At 38.6% G+C, this 26643-nt stretch overlaps 1 protein-coding gene across 5 annotated transcripts in view; it reads left to right on the plus strand.

Moving 5' to 3' along the window:
• Positions 1-26643, plus strand: part of LOC105031099 (nuclear GTPase SLIP-GC-like) — a 106185-nt gene that overhangs the window by 22552 nt on the left and 56990 nt on the right. For all 5 annotated transcript variants that reach the window (XR_004576417.1, XR_004576418.1, XM_034295202.1 and 2 more), the window contains exons 2-9: positions 12894-12975; positions 13159-13268; positions 13542-13637; positions 16859-16895; positions 18115-18201; positions 20613-20699; positions 22397-22490; positions 22595-22811. Coding sequence is in view for 3 of the 5 variants with exons in the window: in XM_034295202.1 (XP_034151093.1) it covers positions 12903-12975; positions 13159-13268; positions 13542-13637; positions 16859-16895; positions 18115-18201; positions 20613-20699; positions 22397-22490; positions 22595-22811 (801 nt within the window). In the remaining 2 variants the exon portion in view is untranslated. The remainder of the gene's footprint in view (positions 1-12893; positions 12976-13158; positions 13269-13541; positions 13638-16858; positions 16896-18114; positions 18202-20612; positions 20700-22396; positions 22491-22594; positions 22812-26643) is intronic.

A 26643-nucleotide genomic window follows, 5' to 3' on the forward strand; every position in this document is an offset into this window, starting at 1 on the left:
TGCAATGAAGGCAAATGCAATACAAATGGCAATTCTAAATACCACTAAACATCCTCTGCAATGTTTTGTCATTGAAGCTGGCAGCCATACACATTTACAGATGTACATGTTATTATAGTATTAGTTAATTATTAAAAACCTTTGATGTTATTTTAATCTAATGGCTTTTTAAATGCACAAGAACAATATTATACGAGCAGCTGTTTTGAGCTGGAAACCAGAGTAATAGTGATTGTTATTAATCGGGATAAAATCATAAATCGGGATAACTTTGGTCAGGATAATCGTGGCATGAAATTCTCATATGGTCCAACCCCTACTATAGATCCATTGCAGTTAACAGTGAAGAACACAAAAACAGCTGTAGCCATGTACACTGATTTAACATACCTTCTCAAACTAAAAAGGAACCAGGCAAGCCTAGTTCAGCCGGACCTCAATTAACAGCGATAAATGTTGTTGCCCTCACTGGATTCGAACCTGGGTCTCCTATCAATCAATCAATCAAAATTTATTTATAAAGCGCTTTTTACAACAGCAGTTGTCACAAAGTGCTTTACAGAGACACCCGGCCTTAAACCCCAAGGAGCAAACAACAGCAGTGTTGAATTTCAGTGGCTAGGAAAAACTCCCTAAGAAGGTCGAATTTTAGGAAGAAACCTAGAGAGGACCCAGGCTCAGAGGGGTGACCAGTCCTCTTCTGGCTGTGCCGGGTGAGATATTAAGAGTCCAATTGGAATAATAAATACATTTCTCTTGGCTAAATCCAGAGTATATTCGATTTTAGACTAGGTCAGAAGTATGACCAGGTGGACAAGGACAGGAACAGCAACGGTCCCCCCAAACCAGGTAATCCGCCGGTGTGGACCAGGACCTCATCTCCTTCTAAAATTTAAAATTGGAGGAAACTGAGAAAAGTTAGTAGTACATCCCTCATGTCCCCCAGCACAATAATATAGCAGCGTAACACCTTGGAAACTGAGACGGGGGGGTCCGGTGACACTGTGGCCCTACCCGGGGGAGGCCCCGGACAGGGCCCAAAAGGCAGGAAATCAATCCAACCACATTGCCAGGCATCAACCAAAGGGACACCCACCAACCGCAACCCCCCTGAATGAGGGCCGAGTATTGCTAGCAGCGTACAGCCCAACTGCACAAGTGCGCAATAGAGAGTCAACAACAAGCCAGTGACTATTCCCCCGAAGGGCATTGGAGGGAGGGCATCCCAGTGGCGACGAGAGCCCACCTGGCAAGACAGCAAGGGTGGACAGTATCAAGCCTACTGGTCACCTTCACGCCCCCGGGCCAGGCTACACCTAATTATAAACCGTGCTGTAGAGATGAGTTTTTAGTAGACACTTGAAAGTTTGCACTGAGTTTGCATTTCTAACCTTAATTGGCAGATCATTCCACAGGAGTGGAGCTCTATGAGAAAAGGCCCTGCCGCCAACTGTTTGTTTAGAAATTCTAGGTACAATTAAAAGGCCTGCATCTTGCGATCTAAGGTTACGTGTAGGTATGTATGGCTGGATCATTTCAGCAAGGTAAGTAGGAGCAAGTCCATGTATTGATTTATAGATTAAGAGTAAAACCTTAAAATCAGCCCTAACCCTAACAGGCAGCCAATGTAAGGATGCCAGGACAGGAGTAATGTGTTCAAATTTTTTTGTTCTAGTTAGGATTCTAGCAGCTGTGTGCAGCATTAATTGAAGTTTATTTATTAATTTGTCTGGATAACCAGAGAGAAGAGCATTGCAGTAATCTAATCTAGAAGTAACGAAAGCATGAATTAATTTTTCTGCATCAGTTTTTGATAGAAAGTTTCTAATTTTTGCGATGTTTCGAAGATGAAAATAAGCAACTCTTGAGACATATTTTATATGTTCTTCAAAAGAGAGGTCAGGGTCAAGGGTAACGCCAAGGTTTTTTACAGTTTTTTGGGATACGACCATGCAGCCGTCGAGGTTCACAGTGAGATCTGCTAACAACGCTCTTTTGTTTTTTGGGTCCTAAAAGGAGCATTTCTGTTTTATTTGAGTTTAAGAGCAAGAAATTCTCTGTCATCCACTTCCTAATATCTGAAACGCATGCTTCCAAAATAGCTAATTTAGGGGCTTCTCCATGCTTCATTGAAATATATAACTGTGTGTCATCAGCATAACAGTGAAAGTTAATATTGTGATTTCGGATTACATCGCCCAGAGGGAGCATGTATAGTGAGAAAAGTAATGGGCCCAGAACCGAGCCTTGAGGAACTCCAAAGCATACCTTTGACTTGTCAGAGGATATGCCATCCACACTAACGAACTGATATCTTTCAGATAAATAAGATTTAAACCAGGCTAGAACATGTCCACGTAGCCCAATATTGGTTTCCAGTCTCTCTAAGAGAAGGGAGTGATCAATAGTGTCAAAAGCAGCACTAAGATCAAGAAGCAACAGGACGGATGCGGAACCTTTGTCTGAGGCCATTAGAAGGTCATTTGTTACCTTCACGAGTGCAGTCTCAGTACTTTGATGAGATCTAAAACCAGACTGGAATATTTCATAAATGTTTTTTGTCTTTAGGAAGGCATTCAGTTGTTGGGAAACACATTTTTCTAAGATTTTTGAGAGGAACGGGAGGTTCGATATTGGCCTATAATTGTTTAATATGTCGGGATCTAGATTAGATTTTTTTAGAAGAGGCTTAATTTCCGCAATTTTTAATGAGTTTGGTACGCATCCGGAGGAAAGGGAGCAATTTATTATGTTCAGCATTGGCTGACCTAGCACAGAAAATAACTCCTTAAGTAATTTTGTAGGAATCGGGTCTAGCTGAGAGTTTGTGGGTTTAGAACTCATTACAAATTTTGTAAATGTGTCGAGCGATACAGTATCAAAAAACTCAAGTGTCCCCATAGACACCTGATCAGGGAGGTTCCGGAAATTTTTTGGACAACTGAGATTTTTAGGACCATAACTATTTAAGGATTCAGTTATTTGTTTTCTAATGGTGACGATCTTTTCATCAAAGTAGTTCATGTATTCATTACAACTAAAGTGAAGACCCACTTCACTTGCTAAGCTTTGCTTTTTTGTTAACTTTGAAACTGTATCAAAGAGAAATTTTGGATTGTTTTTGTTTGCCTCAATCAGGTTGGAGAAATAAGCTGATCGAGCAGACGTGAGTGATTTTCGGTATTGTACTGTACTGTCTATCCAGGCTAGTCTAAATACTTCCAACTTGGTGGAGCGCCACTTTCGCTCCAATTTTCTGGAGGCTTGCTTAAGTGCTCTAGTATTGTCGGTGTACCAAGGAGCAAGTTTCTTATTGCGTATTTCTTTAGTTTTTAGTGGTGCAACTATGTCTAATGTATTTCGCAGTATTGAGTTTAGATCCTCGATTTGATCGTTTACAGATTTATTTACTCTGTCATTTATGAGCGAACTAGTAAGAATATCAAGGAATTTATTTGTAATCCGAGAATTTATAGTACGGCTTTTGAAACTCATTGTTTGGGGGGCAAGTGGATTTCTTGTTTTAACGGTAAATGTAATAAGACAGTGATCCGATAATCCAGGATTTTGGGGGTAAATTATTAGATCTACAATATCTATTTCTCGTGACAGGACTAAATCTAAGGTATGATTGTGGCAATGTGTTGGACCTGAGACATGTTGGATGAAACCCATTGAGTCGATTATGGCTTGAAAGGCTTTTTGAAGAGGATCATTGGGGTTTTCCATATGGATATTGAAATCGCCAAAAATTAGAATACTATCTGCCATGACTACAAGGTTAGACAAGAATTCTGGAAACTCACCTACATGAGAGACTGTCTATAACCACAGTGCCACAGAGGCATATGTTTGGCGAGTGTCGGCAAGTTTTAAATATTTCTCTAGACACCATTAAATATTGTGTTAAACTGACTAACGTTTCTTATTAAGTTTACCTCCACCACAAATACCATCTATGAACTGTATGGCTTTTGCCACGGGCCATTTTAACAGCTTATTAGCCAGTAACAGGCTTACTAGTATTTTCAAACTTACTTACTAATTGGAATAGTCAAAAGAAATAAGCAATTTCTAGCAAGACTGAAGATTAACTTTATCCTGCCAAAGCAATTTCATTTCATGCCACAACAACATTTGTTTTTCTTTCATTCGTGAATGACATTGATACAATAACTATCAATATGGGTGACGATAACTGACCTCAAATGATGAGAGAATCGCGGAAACCTCTACTCTTTTACTGACCAAGGAGTAGTGATCTAGCCTATATTACCCCAAAAAGCATGCATGGATGCGTACTTTGAAAATCCAACTAGAAATAGTCACAACCGTAAACCGTTATTTCAGGCTTACTATAATATAGCTAATGAAGATTGTAGCCAGCCAAGTTTTTGTCTATCCAGAACAAATCCGAATCTCATCAATTTCAAAACAAATTATGCATTAGAACACGGAACCTCTTGTTTGGTAGTTTGCGTCTCTAACCACTATGCAATTTAATAAGGGGCAGTGAGTCAGTCACTCAGTAAGAGACATTCGTTGTTCTTTGCCGGCTCCACTTACTCGGTCCGGAAAAAGAAAACGTTAGGCACATTGCAATTTGAAATCTCTTAGCAATAATGTGCATAATCCATTACTGTTTCATTATTTTGTTAAGAGATGAATAAATTACTAATTCTGTTTTGAAATTATTCAGAATAATCGCGTTTAGAAACAGAACATGTATTAAGTATTTCATTTGCGATACATTTCGGTTGTCCAACAATTAAAGGATAATTTGCGATCAAACTTTGTTTGTTCAACAGACAAGAGATTCAAGCAAAACATAACAGCAACCCCAGTGATTGGTTATAGGCGAGGGTCATAATGACATAGTCGAAATATAGTAAAATGCTTCCCAAGCCTGAATTGCGCAGCTCAGCCGTCTGCTACACAAATCGCTAGTCGATGCTACATATCGATTTGAATTTGTTGGGAGCAGGTGCATGGCTTTGGTATGCCACACACAGAAACACTTGAATAATCCATTTTTAAACAGTGAAAATGTATTGGAGCTAAAGAACTGCATCACAGTATGTGACATGTTGAACTCCCTTTATTGTTGGTTCATTTTCATGTGCAAGGCTTATAACATTGACATTTTTTTTTAGGGTTCTCTATTGTGTGGCACAAAAGCTGTTGATTAAAATTGCAACATCTGCTTTAAAGGGGTACATTTACCTTCATGGACTAGAATTAAAAAAGGTCCAAACATATTTGTAAAATCAATTTAAAGTTTTGTTTCTTACTTTGAATGCTCATGGAATTTATTAGTGACACATCGATTCTGCTTTAAATGCAAATACCAGTTCAGAATATTGAACTTTAATTATCTGATGCTACCAATCCAATACTAGTTGTTTGTAGATCCCGGACCTACAGGGGCTCCTTTGGAAATATTTATAATGAAATCTGCTCTGGAAATGGCAAATATTGTTTATTCTGAAAATTATAATTTTAATGAGACTAATAATACTACTTTTATTGCCTTTTCCCAGTTGACACTGAGACTGATGTTTTGCGTGTACTATTTAATGAAGCTGCTAGTTGTGGATCTGTTAGGCATCTGTTTCTCAAACTAGACAATAATGTACACTGCTCAAAAAAATAAAGGGAACGCTTAAAACATACATCAGGTCTCGAAGTAAATATATTAAAGATCACAATCTTTACGGTACATTTTGTAATTCGTTGAGAACAAAATGACGTAACAACAGTCATTGGCGACCAAAATCACCAACCGATTTAGGGCTGGATTCAAACACACACCAAAAATCTAAGTAAACAATTGAAATCACAGGCTTTTGCAACTTGCACAAATTTCATCACAGCAATTTATAATGTGGCTCAGTAGTGTGCCCATATGCACTCCCGACAACGTCTGGGCATGCTCCTGATGAGATGGCATATGGTGTCCTAGGGGATCTTCTCCCAGACCTGGATCAGGGCTTCAGTAAGCTCCTGGACAGTCTGGCGCTACTTGGCTGTGTTGGATGCACTGATACATACATACAAACCAGTCATGCTGGATGATTTTGCAGACAACGTTCACCACGGCATCTCCAGACTTTTTCACATCTGTTACGTACTCAGTGTGAACCTGCTCTCATCTTTGTAGAGAACAAGGCGCCAATGGCAGAATTCTCTGGCAAATGCCAATCAAGCTGCACGGTGATGGTCTGTGAGCACAAGGTCCCACTAGAGGACGTTGGACCCTCATGCCACCCTCATGGAGTCTGGAGGGCTCTGGCAGTGCTCCTTCTTTTCCTCCTCATACAAAGGAGCAGATTCCGGTCTTGCTGCTGGGTTGATGCCCTTCTATGGCCCTGTCCAGCACTCCTTGTGTAACAGTCCGTCTCCTCTATCTCCTTCATGCTCTTGAGAGTGTACTGGGTGACACAGCAAATCTTGCGACGGCATGTATGGATGTGCCATTCTGGAGGAGCTGAACTACCTGTGCAACCTGAATGGGTTGCAGGTAACGCCTCATGCTTGCAGTAGTGAAAAGTCAGGGTTTTTCCTGGCTCAGAATGGCCCTTTGGGGGGTGACTACGCACGACAGTAAGCATGATCGGTCCACGTACAGTAAAGGCAATGAGTTACCCTATGACATAAATCTATGCATTTTCTGGTTATTTCTGACCATTTGATAAACAAAAATGTTTATCATGCTTAAATAAATGAAACCCCAACCCCAAAGCTGTGCAGCTTGGACAACATTAGCGCTAATGTCTGTAGTTTGGGCCACAAGGTTCTCTTCCGTGAGTTCCCATGCAGAAAGCATATCTCTCAGGCCCTGTACAATCATCTCTGACGTGTGCTGTACTGGAAAATATTGCATCTCAAGACATCTGTTGAGCAGCTTCCATTCATCGTCAATGTAAGACTCAAATATTGGTCCATCGTCCTACTTGACCAGATATCAGAAGTGGCTGCAAAGCGCTGAACAGACTTCAGTTCAGCAGCTAGAGTACCTTTTTACAACATGTTTTGTGTATGTTGGGCATCTCAGTTTAGGAAAAATATGGTTGCGATGGCACAGTGTATTTTCTGTCGAGAGTAACTAGGTGTTTAAACCCACTGCCCTCCACTGTAGCTATGGGAGCCATATCCTTCATGATGTAGTAACAAATGGCGTCGGTTATTTCTTTCCATCTTCTTGAATCCTTTTCATAATGTGTAGCATTGGGACATATTTGTATTATCGACACCTTCTTTGTTGAGGCATTTGCTGGGTGCTTGTCATTCTCTTTGAGTCATGCACTATTAATACAACAGATTGGTGGTATTACCTTTGGTCACTGAAACTGTTTTTCTTTGTTTATATTTGACTTCATTGTGTTAGGTGTCGTCTTTACTGAAGTCAAAATGTTTCCAAACGACAGACACTGTTTTTCTTTGGTACAAGTTGCTCATTTCGCCGTTTGAGTTCTCCATGTTGCTTCCACGCGGCTGATTGGACAGGGCCGAGTCACGTGACTACACATGCGGTAGTATGTCTTTAAGGGGAACGTATTAACAGGATTACAAAAGTGAAATAACCGACATGGGAAAATTACGTCGTTTAGAGGATCTCATTAGCCTTCAGTTTATTCTGCTTCTTCAACAGTTGTTTGATAAATAACTATTAAACACATTCGGAGAGGATTTTCAATGCTATTTTTCAATTCAATTTCAACTGTGTGCCAAAAATGCCTCTGCACAGGAAAAACCCTGCAAGGACACTAGCAAAACACAAAACTAGAGAAGTCAAGAAGGATGAGGAGAGAACAAATGTCTGTGGCCATCACCTGCAAAACTACTCCCCTTTGTAGGTTGTCTTGCTGTTGCCGCTCCTGTGCACTTGTTGTCACTTTCATTTGCACCAAAACTGGTCAAATTGGTTCAAAATCGCTTGTGCCTTCTAAATGGACAGATTGATATCCCTGAAGTTTTATTGACTTTGTGTTATACTGTGATGATTACTTGTTCACTTAACTTTTTTGAGCAGTGTGTTTGTCCTCTTTCTCCATTGTGTATCGGGGCCTCCCACTCTTACTATTCTGGTTAGAGACAGTTTGCTCTGTTCATTGAAGGGAGTAGTACACAGCGTTGTACAAGATGTTGAGTTTTTCTTGGATGGAATAGCCTTCATTTCTTAAATCAAGAAAAGACTGACAAGTTTCAGAAGTTGCACGCACACACACACACACACAAACACGCACACACACACACACTCACACAATATTTCCTCATCGAAACCAGCAAAGGTTTTGAATGCCTCAACAACTTCATAAAAGAAACGTGTTAGCAGAATAAGATTATTTATTTTTGTGTACATGGAATTCAGTGATAAGTTTACTATAGGTTTATAATGCCCTTATGTATTAGTAACTAATACATAAGGGCATTTGTTGACTAAAATGTCTCACTGTTTTCATAATTTTGGCAATGACTTGACTAAATCATTATTCCTATGATGATAGTGTGACAAACGTCCATATATTTTAGTCAAAAGGACTTAGACTGGACTAAATATAAAATAAATTTGCTACAATTTACACAGTTTCAGCTACGGATTTGGACCCTAATCTGTTTAGTAGATTGTCAGTTCAATTGGAAAATTCTATTTAATTTTGAGGTGTAAGAGAAGATATTTAGTGTGCATAGAACACTGCATTCATTGCATCCGGTTACAGATTTGGATCCAAACACAAATCTGACATGTTTTGTAGAAGGTTTTCAATATTAAATGCTGTCTTTCAATGCATTCAGCTTTTGCTTTCAGCAAGTTCATTGAAATATTACCAAATTATATGGGTTTAAGATGGTATGATGAACAATCTTTGTGGTCTAAGATAATGGAAACAATGAAATTGAAAAAGTCTGCAATTCAAATATCAACTCTAACCTTGATCTGTTGTCTGTTAAGATTTCTATTGGGAATTATTCCATTTCATAGCATTTGGCTACAGCATTCAGCATCCTATCAAAGTATTATACTTCATATGAGTTTACACAAATGTAATTATTTATATTTTGGGTGTAAGGTGTTGAGAAATTAAACAGAAAAGACTGTTATTGAAATTATCTACTCTTTGGTGCGTATTGATCACTATAAGAGCATTCTGCTACAGCTTTGAATATCCTATTTTAATAGAACTTCAAAAGCGTTTATAAGTAAGTACCAATCTTTGGGATCTAAGTCTGCAATTTAACTATCTACTCCAACCCTAATGAGTCTTCTGTTTAAGAGAAGGTCTTTCAGAAATCCTATTGAAATATTAAATGTCACTGAATGGTGTAATTTAAAATGTTTTGGGTCTAAGATAAAAGAGAAAAGTGGAATTGTAAGGTCTGAAATATCTACATTTACCCCAATCTGATTCAATGTGACTTTGTGATCATGTTCATTGCATTCTGCTACATCTTTCAGCATTCTATTGAAATATAAAACGTCATGAGTTTATAAAAATGTAAGTAACAATCTTTGGTCAAATGAAATGTAAAGGCCTGCAATTAAAAAATCTACTCTAACCCTAATCTGTCTTCTGTTTATTAAAATATTTTTTGTGCAAAAGATCACTTTAATTGGAGGTGGCTACAGACTTTGACCCAAACACTAATGTGACATCTGCTTTGTAGAAGACTTTTGTTGTTAAATGGTCTCATTTAATGCATTTAGCTATTGCTTTCAGCAAATTCATATTTTATTCAATATTATCAATTATGTTTTGAAGAAGGTATGATTAGCAATCTTTGTGGTCTAAGCTAATGGGAACAATAAAACGGAACTGTCTGTAATTCAAATATCAACTCTAACCCTAATCTGTTGTCTGTTAAAGAAGATTTTAAGTACGAATTGAACAATCCATTCCATTTGAGTAAAAATGTCAGCATCGTATTGAAATGTTAAATATCAATTTAGTTTACAATTGGGTGATTAAAACTTTTTAAGGTATTGGATGTTAAGAACATTTTTAAAGTCTGAATTTAAATATTAGATTAGATTCAACATTATTGTCATTGAACACTTACAAGTACAGTACAACGAAATGTAGTTAGCATCTAATCAGAAGTTCAAATAGAAGAGGGAAGAACATTTATAAGACATTAAGTAAAACCTTAGGGATTTAATTAAACTAAATGACCACTAATGTTGATGTGCATTCCTTGTCCTATGATCATGTATGTTTGTGTGAACCAACGTCCAGCTAGTGAGATAGAGATAGTGTCCTCTTTGTTCAAGGTCAGGTCACGTCTGTGTGTGCGTGTGAACCAATGTCCAGCTAAACCCATAGTGTCCTCTTTGTTCAGGGTCCAGTCACGTCTGTGTGTGCGTGTGAACCAACGTCCAGCTAAAACCATAGTGTCCTCTTTGTTCAGGGTCCAGTCACGTCTGTGTGTGCGTGTGAACCAACGTCCAGCTAAACCCATAGTGTTCTCTTTGTTCGGGGTCCAGTCACTTCTGCGTGTGCGTGTGAACCAACGTCCAGCTAAACCCATAGTGTCCTCTTTGTTCGGGGTCCTGTCACGTCTGTGTGTGCGTGTGAACCAACGTCCAGCTAAACCCATAGTGTTCTCTTTGTTCGGGGTCCAGTCACTTCTGTGTGTGCGTGTGAACCAACGTCCAGCTAAACCCATAGTGTCCTCTTTGTTCGGGGTCCTGTCACGTCTGTGTGTGCATGTGAACCAACATCCAGCTAAACCCATAGTGTTCTCTTTGTTCGGGGTCCTGTCACGTCTGTGTGTGCGTGTGAACCAACGTCCAGCTAAACCCATAGTGTCCTCTTTGTTCGGGGTCCTGTCACGTCTGTGTGTGCATGTGAACCAACGTCCAGCTAAACCCATAGTGTCCTCTTTGTTCGGGGTCCTGTCACGTCTGTGTGTGCATGTGAACCAACGTCCAGCTAAACCCATAGTGTCCTCTTTGTTCAGGGACCAGTCGCATTTGTGTTTGTGTGAACCAAATCTAGCTGAACCCATAGTGTCCTCTTTGTTCAGGGTCCTGACATGTCTGTGTTTGTGTGTAAGGCAATGTCCAGCCAAACCAGGGAGGTCCCATTAAACCATATTTGTGCTTGTGCCGCCCTGTCCCCATAAGCCTGTCAAATGTCAGGTTGTAACTTTAACATAAACCAATTTTTGTTATTCAAATTTGAAGTGAGATTGTTGTTACGGAGATCAAAAACAGTTGTTTGATGTTTCTCTTTAGTCTTTAGGACCATCAAAATCAGTAGTCCCCCCTAAAACACAAACAAAAATGTCCTACTAAACCATATAAACGTGTGTGGAGCCAAATACTCAAGAGGGGACACTATATATGATTGGAAGACAGCCAGATTGTGGAGGGGATATGCAGAAGATTTGGACTCAAGCTAAAAAAGGTCTTCCCCTGACGTCCGGTTTTATGACTTAGAATTTGATGCCAACAACGCATTTCAAAAAATCTGGGACAGGGGCAACAAAAGACTGGGAAAGTTGTGTAATGCTAAAAAAGACCTGGTGGAACATCTCAAAACTAATTAGGTTAATGGCCACAGGTCAGTCTTTCTGTGAAAGCCTGCGCAGGCAACAATTTAAGAATAACGTTTCTCAACCTAAAATTGCAAAGAATTTGGGGATCTCATCATCTACGACACATCCTTAAAAGATTCAGAGAATCCAGAGAAATCTCTGTACACGAAAACCAATATTGGATGGCCGTGATCTTTGGGCCCTGAAGTGGCATTGAAAACAGATACGATTCTTTAGTGGACATAACTGCATGGGCTCAGGAACTCATCCAAAAACCATTGTCTGTGAGCATACTGTAGTATGTTGCTGAATACACAAATGCAAGTTAGAACTTGTTAAAAAACATGCAAAGAAAAAAACTTATAAAGAAAAGATCCAGAAACGCTGTCGCCTTCTCTGGGCCCAAGCTCATTTAAAATGGACTGAGGTGAAGTCGAAAACTAACCTGTGATCTGACAAATCAAAATTTGAAATTATTTTTGACGGACTGAAAAAAGCATCCTGCTTTTTATCAGTGCACAGTTCAAAAGCCAGCATCTGTGATGGCATGTGGGTGCATTAATGCACTTGTCCTTGGTGTCTTGCACATCTGTGAAAGCACCATTAATGCCCAACAATATATGCAGGTTTTGGAGCAACATATGCTGCCATCCTGACAATGTCTGTTTTCAGAGAAGGCTTTGCTTATTTCAGCAAGACAAAGCGACACTACATTCTGTACGTATTACAGCAGCATGGCTCAGTAGTAAAAGTGTCCGAGTGCTTAATTAACTGGTCTGCCTGCAGTCCAGACCTGTCACCCATTGATAACATTTGGCACATTATGAAACGAAAAATACAACAAAGGAGAACCTGAACACTTTAGCCGCTGAAATCCTATATCAAGCAAGAATAGGAAAACATCTTCCTTTCATAATTACAGCAATTGGTCTCCTCAGTTCCCTTACAGAGTATTGTTAAAAGAGGTGATGCAACACAGTGGTAAACATACCCCTCTCCAAACCTTTTTGAAATGTGTTGTTGGCATCAAAATCAAAATGGGCATGCATTTTTCCCAAAACCAAAACATTTCTGTTTCACCATTTAATATGTTGTCTTTGTACTATTTTCAATTAAATATACAGATACATGATTTCCACATCACTGCATTCTATTTTTCTTTGCATTTCATTTAGTGTCCCAACTTTTTTGGAAACAGAGTTGTAAAAGAAAAATACTACTGCCAACTTTCTATAGAGCAGCGGTAATAATAAGAAAATGTCATACTTTTGTTCTGATGTTCAGATCTCCCCAACATAATGTATTCAATTTACAAATTGCTTCATTACCTAAACAATATTTTCTGTCCTTTATAGTGAAATCTCATGGCGTCATCATCTTTTGTCAGAGACCTGTTAACAAACTGGGGGCTCAGTGAATATATTAAGAATTTTGAAGGTGAACATTTTAATCCGTACAATGTATAATATATCGCATAATAATAGTAACATACATATTTATTTTATTATGTTTTATAATTACACAGCAGTAAAGATATCACCAAGTGTAAACAAATCTTCCATTGTTAATTTGATGTACTTATATTTTGTGATGCATAATCATATATTCACTGAATTTCAGATCACAAAATTGATGAAGTAAATTTGCAATTACTTAAGGAGAAAGACATCTGTAAATTGATCCCAGAAATTGGACCAAGGGCTAAATTTATAGAACAGCTTAAAAAATACGTAAGTGTATAGATAACAAATTATACCGTATGTACATAACTAATGTTACACAGATTAAGTATGGCCTGTATTTATATTGTATCCATACAGTAATGCAACATTAGCTGTTGGCATTTGTTGTAGTTCATGTCCCCTGCACTAGAATATATTTTTTTGCCTAGATAATATCTTAACACATGCACAGATAATTTTATGTTACAACCATGTTTATATTGTGTTCTAACCCCATTGTAACTTACAACCGAGAGACTCACTAATGTTTTTTACTTGCAGAAAAGGCAGAAATCCCGCAATGAAAGTAAGAACATTCAAGAGGCCACATCGTCATCAGCCTCCTTTATTACGGCCGGCAAGACTTCCTCAGGAAATGTATCATCTTTACCCTCTATAAACATTTACTAATTGTCTCGGCAATAAGTGTGTATTTGCTCATAAACACTATACAATATTGGAATAAGTACAAATATATACATCAATACAATAAAAAGTCTTATTAACTATAGCTGTGCTTTGTCCGGTTGTCTTGACCAGTGCCTGTGACACACGTGCATAGCAGCATGAGATTAAATCTGGTCCACTGCTCTTTCAGCAAAATGGCTCCTTTCAATTTTTCCACACTTTTCTAGCAAAATATGGACAACTATTTCTTGAGAAAAAATAAGAACATTTTCTAGGGAGTTAATTGATATCATAGGATATGGCTAGATACTGAACCTTCTCATCACCCCAGAAGATGTCTCCTTCTCAGTCACTCTGTACAAGACATACAGTGGGGAGAACAAGTATATGATACACTGCCGATTTTGCAGGTTTTCCCACTTACAAAGCATGTAGAAGTCTGTAATTTTTATCATAGGTACTCTTCAACTGTGAGTGCCGGAATCTAAAACAAAAATCCAGAAGATCACATTATATGACTTAAGTTATGAATGTGCATTTTATTGCATGACATAAGCATTTGATACATCAGAAAAGCATAACTTAATATTTGGTACAGAAACCTTTGTTGGCAATTACAGAGATTATGCGTTTCCTGCAGTTCTGGACCAGGTTTGCACAGACTGCAGCAAGGTTTTGGCCCACTCCTCCATACAGACCTTCTTCAGGTTTTGTGGCTGTTGCTGGGCAATACGGACTTTTAGCTCCCTCCAAAGATTTTCTATTGGGTTCAGGTTCTGGAGACTGGCTAGGCCACTCCAGGACCTTGAGATGCTTCTTACAGAGCCACTCCTTAGTTGCCCTGGCTGTGTGTTTCGGGTCATTGTCATGCTGGAAGACCCAGCCACGACCCATCTTCAATGCTCTTACTGAGGGAAGGAGGTTGTTAGCCAAGATATCGCGATACATGGCCCCATCCATCCTCCCCTCAATACAGTGCAGTCGTCCTGTCCCCTTTGCAGAAAAGCATCTCCAAAGAATGATGTTTCCACCTCCATGCTTCATGGTTGGGATGGTGTTCTTGGGGTTGTACTCATCCTTTAGACCAAAAAGTTTAAACCAAAAAGCTCTATTTTTGTCTCATCAGACAACATGACCTTCTCCTATTCCTCATCCAGATAGTCATTGGCAAACTTCAGATGGGCCTGGACATACACTGGCTTGATCAGGGGGACCTTGCGTGCGCTGCAGGATTTTAACCCATGACGGCGTAGTGTGTTACTAATGGTTTTCTTTGAGACTGTGGTCCCAGCTCTCTTAAGGTCATTGACCAGGTCTTGCCGTCTAGTTCTGGGCTGATCCATCACCTTCCTCATGATCATTGATGCCCCACAAGGTGAGATCATGCATTGAGCCCCAGACCGAGGGAGATTGACCGTCATCTTAAACTTCTTCCATTTTCTAATAATTGCGCCAACAGTTGTTGCCTTCTCACCAATCTGCTCGCCTATTGTCCTGTATCCCATCACAGCCTTGCGCAGGTCTACAATTTTATCCCTGATGTCCTTACACAGCTCTCTGGTCTTGGCCATTGTGGAGAGGTTGGAGTCTGTTTAATTGTGTGGACATGTCTTTTATACAGCCAACAAGTTCAAACAGGTGCAGTTAATACAGGTAATTATTGGAGAACAGGAGGGCTTCTTAAAGAAAAACAAACAGGTCTGTGAGAGCTCGAATTCTTACTGTTTGGTAGGTGATCAAATACTTATGTCATGCAATAAAATGCTATTGAATTATTTAAAAATCATACAATGTGATTTTCTGGATTTTTGTTTTAGATTCCGTCTCTCACAGTTGAAGTGTATCTATGATAAAAATTACAGACCTACATGCTTTGTAAGTAGGAAAACCTGCCGAATCGGCAGTGTATCAAATACTTGTTCTCCCCACTGTACAGTGCTGTGAAAAAAAAAAAATGACACATGAAACAAACTTTGGTGTGTTTTTGACACCATAAATTGGTGCCAAAAAGACACCAAAGGAGTAAATGTCCCCGACCGACCGCCCGCCCATAAGAAACGTTACTCAGTTTAACACAATGTTTAATAGTGTCTAGCGACATATTCATACAATGTATAGCTCCATGCTGTTGTGGTTGAAGACTCAGCCTTTTATGAGGAGACTCGGGTTTGAATCTAGGGTGGATAACAACAAATATTGCTTGTTGAAGGCGGAACAAGGCTTGCCTGGTTTTTAGTTTCTCTTAGAATCCCTCTATATATTACTTAAAGACACGCAAAGATGTGAACAAATTCAGTATGGAATTTTTTCATTAAATCATAAAATCAGATGGGGGGTTATATTTCACTGCATGTTATGGGGAATAAAGGCTTTTAATCTCACTGGTCAAAAAGTATCATGTTTTCAAGATGTTTACCTTAGGTCTGCTCCACCCCCTACTTTTTAGTTTTATCTTCAATGTAGACTAATGTGCATCTGGTCAGACGTTATAGCTGAAGGCAGTCATGGTGAAACCTTCTTTAAGTTAATTCACAAGAATAGGTTGTGGGCTGTGGTGATAGCTTGAGTCAACGCTGTTTCCTCGTTGAGGGAACCAGGGTTATAGAGATAAAATAACATTTTCATCCAACTGACAAGAGATTTCTATGTGACTATTCTAAAACCTGCATGACGAAAATATGAACATCTCCCACCAATGGTGTTTCCACTAAATGTACTTTCAAAGAGAGTAAGCATTTTGTAACTTCATAGTAAATACATCAATTTCTTATTTCTTATTCTATTGAAAACCTCTTTAAAACCTGATTCTCATTTCTACCAATAATCTTGTCACAAAAACATTAAAGTTAAATGGCAAATGTTACCTTTCTGGTCTTTGCTCCTTTGCATGAGGGTTGCATGCCAGAAATATCAACATTAGCATGGCAGCCATGCATGATCGGCTTTAACAGAAAGTGCACCGAGAAGACATTCTCTACCCTGTCATCTTCATCGTATCTTGTAACCCATCTGCAGCCTAATGAAAAGCATGCGCTCAGAATTATCATCTTTTATTGTTATACTATTATAAAAATAAAGACTATTTGACTATATTTAACTATTTACTCACATAAAAACGTAACAACTGTGATAATTTAGGGTTGTTTTTTTTTTTATAATGCCTTAACCGTGATAATTATTTGTTTCTTCAGTGTCAGCACTCAACCACTATGGGACAACCTTCTCCAGGTACAAGTACAAATGTTTCAGATTTCCATATACACTGACAAATAATGGTTTCTTGAAAGGAAGATATTTCACCGAAATAAAAAAATGACACAGTGGTTTTCCTAATAAGTAAGAGGTCCATGGAAAAGATCCATGCTTTGATTTACTATCCCTATAATGGTTAATGTGTTAGTAATTGTGGCACACATACTATTCATGGTTTGCAGATTAGCAATTTTGGTGAATGTGAAAATAATTGCTAATTAGTATCATAACTTCAATGGGATTTGTGCCAAAAATGCTAAGATTTTGGCATGTAGAAACAGTGTCAAAGAAACTAAACCAATCTTTGCTGTAATACATTGTCCATAGACTTTACAAGGAAACCAATATTTTGATTTCTAATTTGGGTGAAATATCCCTTTAAAGATTCTTGAATAATTCTGGGCTGATAAAGAACAGTTGAGTTAAAGAGCCACAATGTGGGATCCTGCCTCTAACATTAATGAGACTGAATTTAAACAATAACATGTCTTCTAGTCTTCCCTTACCGAATATGACCAGAGTATTAGGCAGTCCATGGTGGTTTAGGGTGGGGGATATTACATTGATGATCCTTCAGAGACCCTAACAAGCGAGTGCAAAACTTTGGTTTTAGAAGTGGGCGGACAGCCTGGCGGGGTTTTGCTATATAGCTGATTACAATAGCCAACGTTATTGTTGGGTGCCATGGGTCAGTACGGGTCACTATGTAGTTGTCGGATGCCATGTCACAAGAATTTCATTATATAGGACTACGCTCTGTTGTTCAGTACATTTGACAAAATTAACCTTGAAACTTAATCAGATTTCTATTGGGCAGGACTGACCCAAATTGGGCATGATTGTTTACCAATGTATTCAATTACCTGACCCTAATGTTTTGTTGGGTGAAACAAATTTACAGATCAATCACTGTTTCACATCTGAAAAATGCATGTATGAATAACTATGTCATCAAACAAAAGAAGCAACCATGCAACAGCATGCATGGAAGGAAATAAAGGGTAGTCACCATTCACAAAATGGGGAGTATTATGCAATAGACATTTGGCCAAGGGGATTTGGGCAAACCATATTCATTATCTCGAGCTCCTTGCAATATATAAGTGGGTGTAACTCATCTCTTTAAATTGGAAAATCTGTGACTGCTGTTGGTTGATATCTGTATTAAAAGAAAGCTGTTTCAATTTTTTTCTAGAGAAAAGGAAATCTGATGGTGACGATGCAAACAAACAAACAAAGAAGCAAAAACGAAGTGCTGCATCCAGAAAAACAGAAATACTTGGTAGGTGGATGTTTATTTTAAACACAATCAATCATTCAATCTAATGTTTTAGAAACTCAAAATGCTTATACAAATACCCAACCTAAAAACACCATGTAGCAAGGAATGGAGCAATTTACCTTTCAATACAACATCGCTAGTCCTAGACAAGCTTAATCTGTGTCAAGCCCTAAACGTTGTATTTTTCACTGTTGAAATTGTTTTGCTACTCACTCAAAGTTTACAACGGATAATGTTCTTTACGTCTTTAACTGAGACAAACTCAAATGACTAAACTTTCAGGTGTTGAAAGTTTGCCTCTCCTTCTACCTCATCCTCCTGCCTTCATATAGCTTTTTGGATAGTAGCGTACGTGACCTGCCCACCCTGACCTTCCATGCGTAAACGTCATTAAAAGATGGCCAACGTTCAGGCAACGCAGTAAAGCTATGTTACTTGGATTTAAAACTCTAATATAATTACCGTTTTGAAAATGTTAATGAGATTAAGGACGGGCACTTACATCTTTATATTAATAGAGTTAGCGTGCCTTGACATTGATAGACAATTGGTATTGCTTCTTTGCAAGTCTTGCCATCTGATAGACACACTGTACCTGTGGAGAACCATACGTTCATTAACAATGATATTAAAACTAAATGGAGAATTTATCCACATTAAAGGTCCAAACAACCATTTATGTGTTCCTGATTGATTTGTCTTATCAATAGGTTTACTCTCACGGTCTGAAGTGGGTACCCTTAGTGGGTACCCTAAGGCTGGGTTGCACCAACATGAATCAAATTAATCCTGGTTTAGACTTAATATAGGGTTAGTAAATCTAGGTTTAAGCTGGATTATAATTAATCAGAGGCTTGTTACACATCTTGATTTTAACCCTGGATTAGTTAAACCAGTTTAACCAATAAAATATGATTTGTTTATGTTCAGTCATTTTTGAACAAATGTCTTGTGAACTTGCTACTGTTTCATATAAACACTGTTATTATTACTGTTGTCACTGCTGACCAACTAGATTTTCAGTAGATTGATACAATATGGCACGGCAAAGGAGTTCACATTTCTCTGCATTTGAAAAGATATTGCTAACTGAGCTAATGGAAGAGTTTGGCACAGTAATTGAGGACAAGCAAACTGATAGCTATTCACTGGACAAGAAGGACGAGACCTGGCTTTTGTTAGCTGAGGGATTGAATTGCTCAACTGGCATTAAGGAGAGGAGGGACAGGTCTCAACTTAAAGCCTGTTGGAAAAACTTAAAAGAAAAAGAAAAAAAAGATGCGGCACAAGAAAGACGAGGAAAGTTTCAGACCTGCGGAGGACCCCCACAAGTGAAAAATTATTGAGATGATCCCACAGCAGATATCCCCCCTCATACATACTATTCATGGTTTGCAGATTAGCAATTTTGGTGAATGTGAAAATAATTGCTAATTAGTATCATAACTTCAATGGGATTTGTGCCAAAAATGCTAAGATTTTGGCATGTAGAAACAGTGTCAAAGAAACTAAACCAATCTTTGCTGTAATACATTGTCCATAGACTTTACAAGGAAACCAATATTTTGATTTCTAATTTGGGTGAAATATCCCTTTAAAGATTCCTGAATAATTCTGGGCTGATAAAGAACAGTTGAGTTAAAGAGCCACAATGTGGGATCCTGCCTCTAACATTAATGAGACTGAATTTAAACAATAACATGTCTTCTAGTCTTCCCTTACCGAATATGACCAGAGTATTAGGCAGTCCATGGTGGTTTAGGGTGGGGGATATTACATTGATGATCCTTCAGAGACCCTAACAAGCGAGTGCAAAACTTTGGTTTTAGAAGTGGGCGGACAGCCTGGCGGGGTTTTGCTATATAGCTGATTACAATAGCCAACGTTATTGTTGGGTGCCATGGGTCAGTACAGGTCACTATGTAGTTGTCGGATGCCATGTCACAAGAATTTCATTATATAGGACTACGCTCTGTTGTTCAGTACATTTGACAAAATTAACCTTGAAACTTAATCAGATTTCTATTGGGCAGGACTGACCCAAATTGGGCATGATTGTTTACCAATGTATTCAATTACCTGACCCTAATGTTTTGTTGGGTGAAACAAATTTACAGATCAATCACTGTTTCACATCTGAAAAATGCATGTATGAATAACTATGTCATCAAACAAAAGAAGCAACCATGCAACAGCATGCATGGAAGGAAATAAAGGGTAGTCACCATTCACAAAATGGGGAGTATTATGCAATAGACATTTGGCCAAGGGGATTTGGGCAAACCATATTCATTATCTCGAGCTCCTTGCAATATATAAGTGGGTGTAACTCATCTCTTTAAATTGGAAAATCTGTGACTGCTGTTGGTTGATATCTGTATTAAAAGAAAGCTGTTTCAATTTTTTTCTAGAGAAAAGGAAATCTGATGGTGACGATGCAAACAAACAAACAAAGAAGCAAAAACGAAGTGCTGCATCCAGAAAAACAGAAATACTTGGTAGGTGGATGTTTATTTTAAACACAATCAATCATTCAATCTAATGTTTTAGAAACTCATAGTGCTTATACAAATACCCAACCTAAAAACACCATGTAGCAAGGAATGGAGCAATTTACCTTTCAATACAACATCGCTAGTCCTAGACAAGCTTAATCTGTGTCAAGCCCTAAACGTTGTATTTTTCACTGTTGAAATTGTTTTGCTACTCACTCAAAGTTTACAACGGATAATGTTCTTTACGTCTTTAACTGAGACAAACTCAAATGACTAAACTTTCAGGTGTTGAAAGTATGCCTCTCCTTCTACCTCATCCTCCTGCCTTCATATAGCTTTTTGGATAGTAGCGTACGTGACCTGCCCAGCCTGACCTTCCATGCGTAAACGTCATTAAAAGATGGCCAACGTTCAGGCAACGCAGTAAAGCTATGTTACTTGGATTTAAAACTCTAATATAATTACCGTTTTGAAAATGTTAATGAAATTAAGGACTGGCACTTACATCTTTATATTAATAGAGTTAGCGTGCCTTGACATTGATAGACAATTGGTATTGCTTTTTTGCAAGTCTTGCCATCCGATAGACACACTGTACCTGTGGAGAACCATACGTTCATTAACAATGATATTAAAACTAAATGGAGAATTTATCCACATTAAAGGTCCAAACAACCATTTATGTGTTCCTGATTGATTTGTCTTATCAATAGTTTTACTCTCACGGTCTAAATTGGGTACCCTTAGTGGGTACCCTAAGGCTGGGTTGCACCAACATGAATCAAATTAATCCTGGTTTAGACTTAATATAGGGTTAGTATATCTAGGTTTAAGCTGGATTGCAACAAGCTGTTTCTTAGCCTTGAAACCAGCTATTTCTCAGACTTGCTTTAACCCGTTCCTCGGTCTTGCAACAAGCTGCTCCTTGGTCTTGCAACAAGCTGCTCCTTGGTCTTGCAACAATCTGCTCCTTGGTCTTGCAACAAGCTGCTCCTTGGTCTTGCAACAAGCTGCTCCTTGGTTTTTGCAACAAGCTGCTCCTTGGTCTTGCAACAAGCTGCTCCTTGGTCTTGCAACAAGCTTCTCCTCGGCCTTGCAACAAGCTGTTCCACACTTCTCTCTAGTCAGAGCTGAAATGCCCAAAAATATATATTCTAAAAGACCTACTCACATTGGACTAAATCATTTTACAGAATCACAAGGGGTGAGCATCTCCCCGGGTTCGATGCACTATATGTCATTAAACATGTCACTACTGAGCGTTATTTACCAATTGCGCACTAAACCTGCATACCATTCACACCATAAGATTTGCTCTCTGGATAACCATTACCTGGGACCAATTACTTTTAGCTTAACCCACACAAACCTTTAAATAAGAGCCTGGTAAGTACATGCCCCCTTTTCCTCCATTTTGTACACCAGGGATGTATGTATACAATGTGCTGTTTCTACCACATGATACCTGATTGCTTTTACCAATGAAAACATATGAATTGGCAACATGTTTTATCACTAGCAGACCTGTCGTTAAGTTCTGTAATCAGGCAGACCTAAACATATGAATGTAAAGAAACACTTCTTGTTGAGGTAACTGGGTCTAGTGAAAATGTAGGAAGCAGCCTTTTCAGACCATCATTCATAAGAAAGAATGTAAGTACAACAGGGCAGTTGAAGGTAAAGTGTGTAAAATGTTTCAGATTGTAAAAAAAAAACAGAGGTCAAGAAGATCATGGAAAGTCTCAGTAGCAAACTGGAGAAATTGACTTCTACAAAACTCACAGACTTCCTAAGGTATGCATAGGTTGTTGTTTTTTATATGGAGTGATGACACATGAAGATATTCATATAGGGCATTTCTTAAATAATAGTGTTTGTTTGTCTTTCACTTTTAACAGAGATAAATTTAAAACATTGGAAAAAGATAAAAAAAAGATTGTTGGTGTTTTTGGGAAGACAGGAGCTGGTAAGAGCTCCTTAATAAACACCATCTTGGGTGAGACAAAACTGCTACCTTCTGGAAGCCAAGGGGCGTGTACCTCAGTGATGATTCAGGTGGAGGCCAATATGACTAATGACAAATACATTGCAGAGATCGAGTTCATTACAGTGCAGGTAATAGTATATGTTCCTTCTGTTTATGTGCTATCACACACTGTTTTTAGATGTGGTGCCAAGGAATAATACCTTGATGAAAACCAAGGCACAATAATAATATTAATTCACCTTGTATACGATTTACAGTGCTTTCAAAAATAATTAAGACCCCTTCACTTTCTCCACAGTTTATTTTGTTATAGATTCAATTCAAAGATTTTTAAGGATATTTTTGCAATCATTCTACTACACATCTCATAATGATGATTTTAATATATGTTTTTACACATTTTATCACGATTGAAAAAGAAAATCTCATGTTCCTAAGTATTCAGATATACAGTGGATATACAAAGTCCCCTGTTAAAATGCTAGGTTCTTGTGATGTAAAAGAATGAGACAAAGATAAATCATGTCAGACATTTTTCCACCTTTAATGTGACCTGTAACATTAACAATTCAATTGAAAAGCAAACTGAAATCTTTGAGGGGGAAATATAAAAAAATTAAAACTCACAATAAGCTGGTTGCATAAGTGTGCACACCCCTTAAACTAATACTTTGTTGAAGCACCTTTTGATTTTATTACAGCACTCAGTCTTTTTGGGTAGGAGTCTATTAGCATAGCACATCTTGACATGGCAATATTTGCCCACTCTTCTTTGCAAAAGCGCTCCAAATCTGTTTGATTGAGAGGATATCTCCTGTGCACAGCCCTCTTCAGATCACCCCACAGATGTTCAATTGGATTCAGGTCTGGGCTCTGGCTGGGCCATTCCAAAACGTTAATCTTCTTTTGGTGAAGCCATGCTTTTGTGGATTTGGCTGTGTGCTTTGGATCATTGCAGACTATGGCTTTTGCTTTGAGATGCAACTAAGAAAATGTCAGGGAAATCCTACTAGCTGAACTTTATTTGTGATTAATCTCCTGTGTCATTTTAAATTATTGCAGGAGTGTAATGATTTCTATTTAACATGAGTTTGAATGTGATTTGTTACTTCTGAACAGAGCCACATCCCCAGTTATAAGAGGGTTTGCACACTTATGCAACCAGGTTATTTTAAGGTTTTTATATTTCATTTTTCCCCCTCGAAGATTTCAGTTGGTTTTTTCAATTGTTCACATTATATGTCACATTAAAAGTGGAAAAAGTTCTGACATGAATTATCTTTGTCTGATTGAATCACAAAAACCTGGCTTTTTAACAGGGTAATGTAGACTTTTTATATCCACTGTATAACCAAGTTTCTTTAATTTGAGTTCAGATGCATCCTTTGTCCTTATAATATCATTTGTAGCTAAAACTTGATTGGAGTCTACATGTGGCAAATTAAATTAGTAAGGCTCACTATATAAGGTCCCACACTTCATAGTGCATATTGGAGGAAAACAAAGACATGAAATCCAAGGAACGCTCCATAGACCTCCAGTATAGAGATATTAAGGCATAGATTTGGGGAAGCTAATAAAAAATTGCTAAATCATTGAAAATTCACACAAGCACTTTGGAATCCATCACTATGAAATGGAATCAGAATCAGAGCCTTTTATTGCCAAGTAAGTTTCACAACAAACAAGGAATTTGTTCTTGTAATTGGTGCAACAATTAATCCAAAAGGAATAGGGGAAGTAAAAACAAATAAGAACATTGGACTGAGAATAAAAATACTAGACTGTGCAAAAATTATAAAAAAGTATATGTCAGGTGTTAGATTTTGTCCAGTTGATGGTTGTTTATGTATGTGGGAAGGCGTAATAGATTTCTTCAGTTGAGGGTTGTGTGTGTATGTGGGCGAGGTTTATAGATTTGTCCTTAGAGGATTGTGTGTGTATGTAGGGAGTGGGCTATAGTCTATAGTTTGGTTCCAGGGGCATGTTTAGCCTACTGCTGTAGGAAAGAAACTGTTCTTGTGTTGGGAGGTTTTGGTCCTGACAGACCTCAGCCTTCTGCCAGAGGGTAGAGCACTGAATAGTCCATTGCTGGGGTGAGAAGGATCAGCCCCAATTCTTTGCTGATCACCATGTCCTGGAGGTATGTAAGTCGTGTAGAGATGGTGGATTGCAGCCAATCAGTGGATGATGCTTTGCACCCTGCACTTGTTTTTGGCAGTGGCTGCAGTGTACCAGACGGTAATGGATGAGGTCAGGATGGACTTTATGATGACAGTGTAGAAATGGACCATCATAGTCTTTGGCACATTGAACTTTTCAGCTGCCGCAGGAAGTACATCCTCTGCTGTGCTTTCTTTGTAAGAGGTGATGTTCAGCTCCCACTTAAGGGTGCCCAGAAAACAAGAGGAATCCACTGAGTTGACTGGGGAGCCACCCAGGACGATGGGGGGAAGGGCAGCTGGGCTTCTCCTGAAGTCTTTAGGGTGTTGAACTCCAAGTTGATCTGATTGCAGCAGGACACCAGATGTAGGCGGACTCCTCTCCATCAGAAATAAGAATGAGTCGGGAACCACCTAGCATAGTCCCAGTGCTGTCCGTCCAGCCAAACTTAGTAACTGGGCAAAAAGGGCCTTGATCATGGACGAGACCAAGAACCCAAGGGCCACTCTAAAAGAGCTTCAGAGTTTTTCTGCAGCACTCCATCAATCAGGTCTTTTTCGTAGAGTGGCTAGGCAGAAGTCTAAATTTAAATTTCAGCACGACCACGACCAAAAGCAAACAGCCAAGACAACGCTGGAGTGGCTATTTTCTGCTAACATCAAGGCAGTGACTCGCTCCTGCAGGTTCATGGTCTGCATACTTCGTAGAGTACGACTTCAACTCACTCAGGAATCAGCCCAGGTACGTGTCCATCCACTTTTCATCAAGACTGGACTTCTGCAACGTATTCTTGATGGGACATCCGGTGTGTGTAACTCAAGTAATTCAGAATGCAGTGGTTCATCTGGTGGTCAACCTTCACCCCGTTTCTTCGCACTCAACATTGTCTTCCAGCCGAATCTCGAATCAGCTTCAAGGCTATGGTTCTCGCCGAAGGAGCAACAAGAGAAGCTTCTCCCTATCATCAGGCAATGCTCAAACCCTACATCCATCAAATGTTTTGTGCACCAAAACATCTGACAATTTCATGAATACGGTCTAACAGTGGCACAAATGCCAGGAATTCTAACAACGCAGCCAGGCATAGCAATTTCATATACAACCCTGTTTCCAAAAAAGTTGTGAAGCTGTGTAAAATCCAAATAAAAACAGAATGCAATGATGTGCAAATCATTTAAAAAAAGACAACATAGCAAATGTTGAAACTGAGAAATCTTATAAATATATATGCCCCCTTTCATTTTGATGCCAGCAACACATTTAAAAAATGCTGGGACAGGGTCAACAAAAGACTGGAAAAGTTGTGTAATGCTAAAAAAAACACTGGTGGAACATCTCACAACTAATTAGGTTAATTGGCAACAGGTCAGTAACATGATTTGGTATATAAATAGCATCCCAGAGAGGATGAGTCATTCAGAAGTAACGATGGGGAGTTGTTAATCACTCACTTTAAGAATGTTTTTCAAAATAAAATTGTAAAGAGTTTGGGGATCTCATCATCTTCGGTACAGAATATCATTAAAATGATTCAGAGAATCGGGAGAAATCTTTGTATGCAAGGGACAAGTCAGAAAACCATAACTTATTGAAAAATAACTTATTTCAGATTTAAAATCAAAAGACAAGCTACATGAACCTGCCATCAATCATTTCATAAAGATTGGAGAATGGAATTTGTTTTTAAATTATAATCATAATGGTGAGTGGATTTTGTTTCATCTAGAGCTTGCTTATTGTTGCTCATTCATAACTTTTGAATACAGTGTGCAAAATATTATTTTTTATCCCTGTTTG

The sequence above is a fragment of the Esox lucius genome, chromosome 11 (assembly GCF_011004845.1).
Source record: "Esox lucius isolate fEsoLuc1 chromosome 11, fEsoLuc1.pri, whole genome shotgun sequence".
NCBI lineage: Eukaryota > Metazoa > Chordata > Actinopteri > Esociformes > Esocidae > Esox > Esox lucius.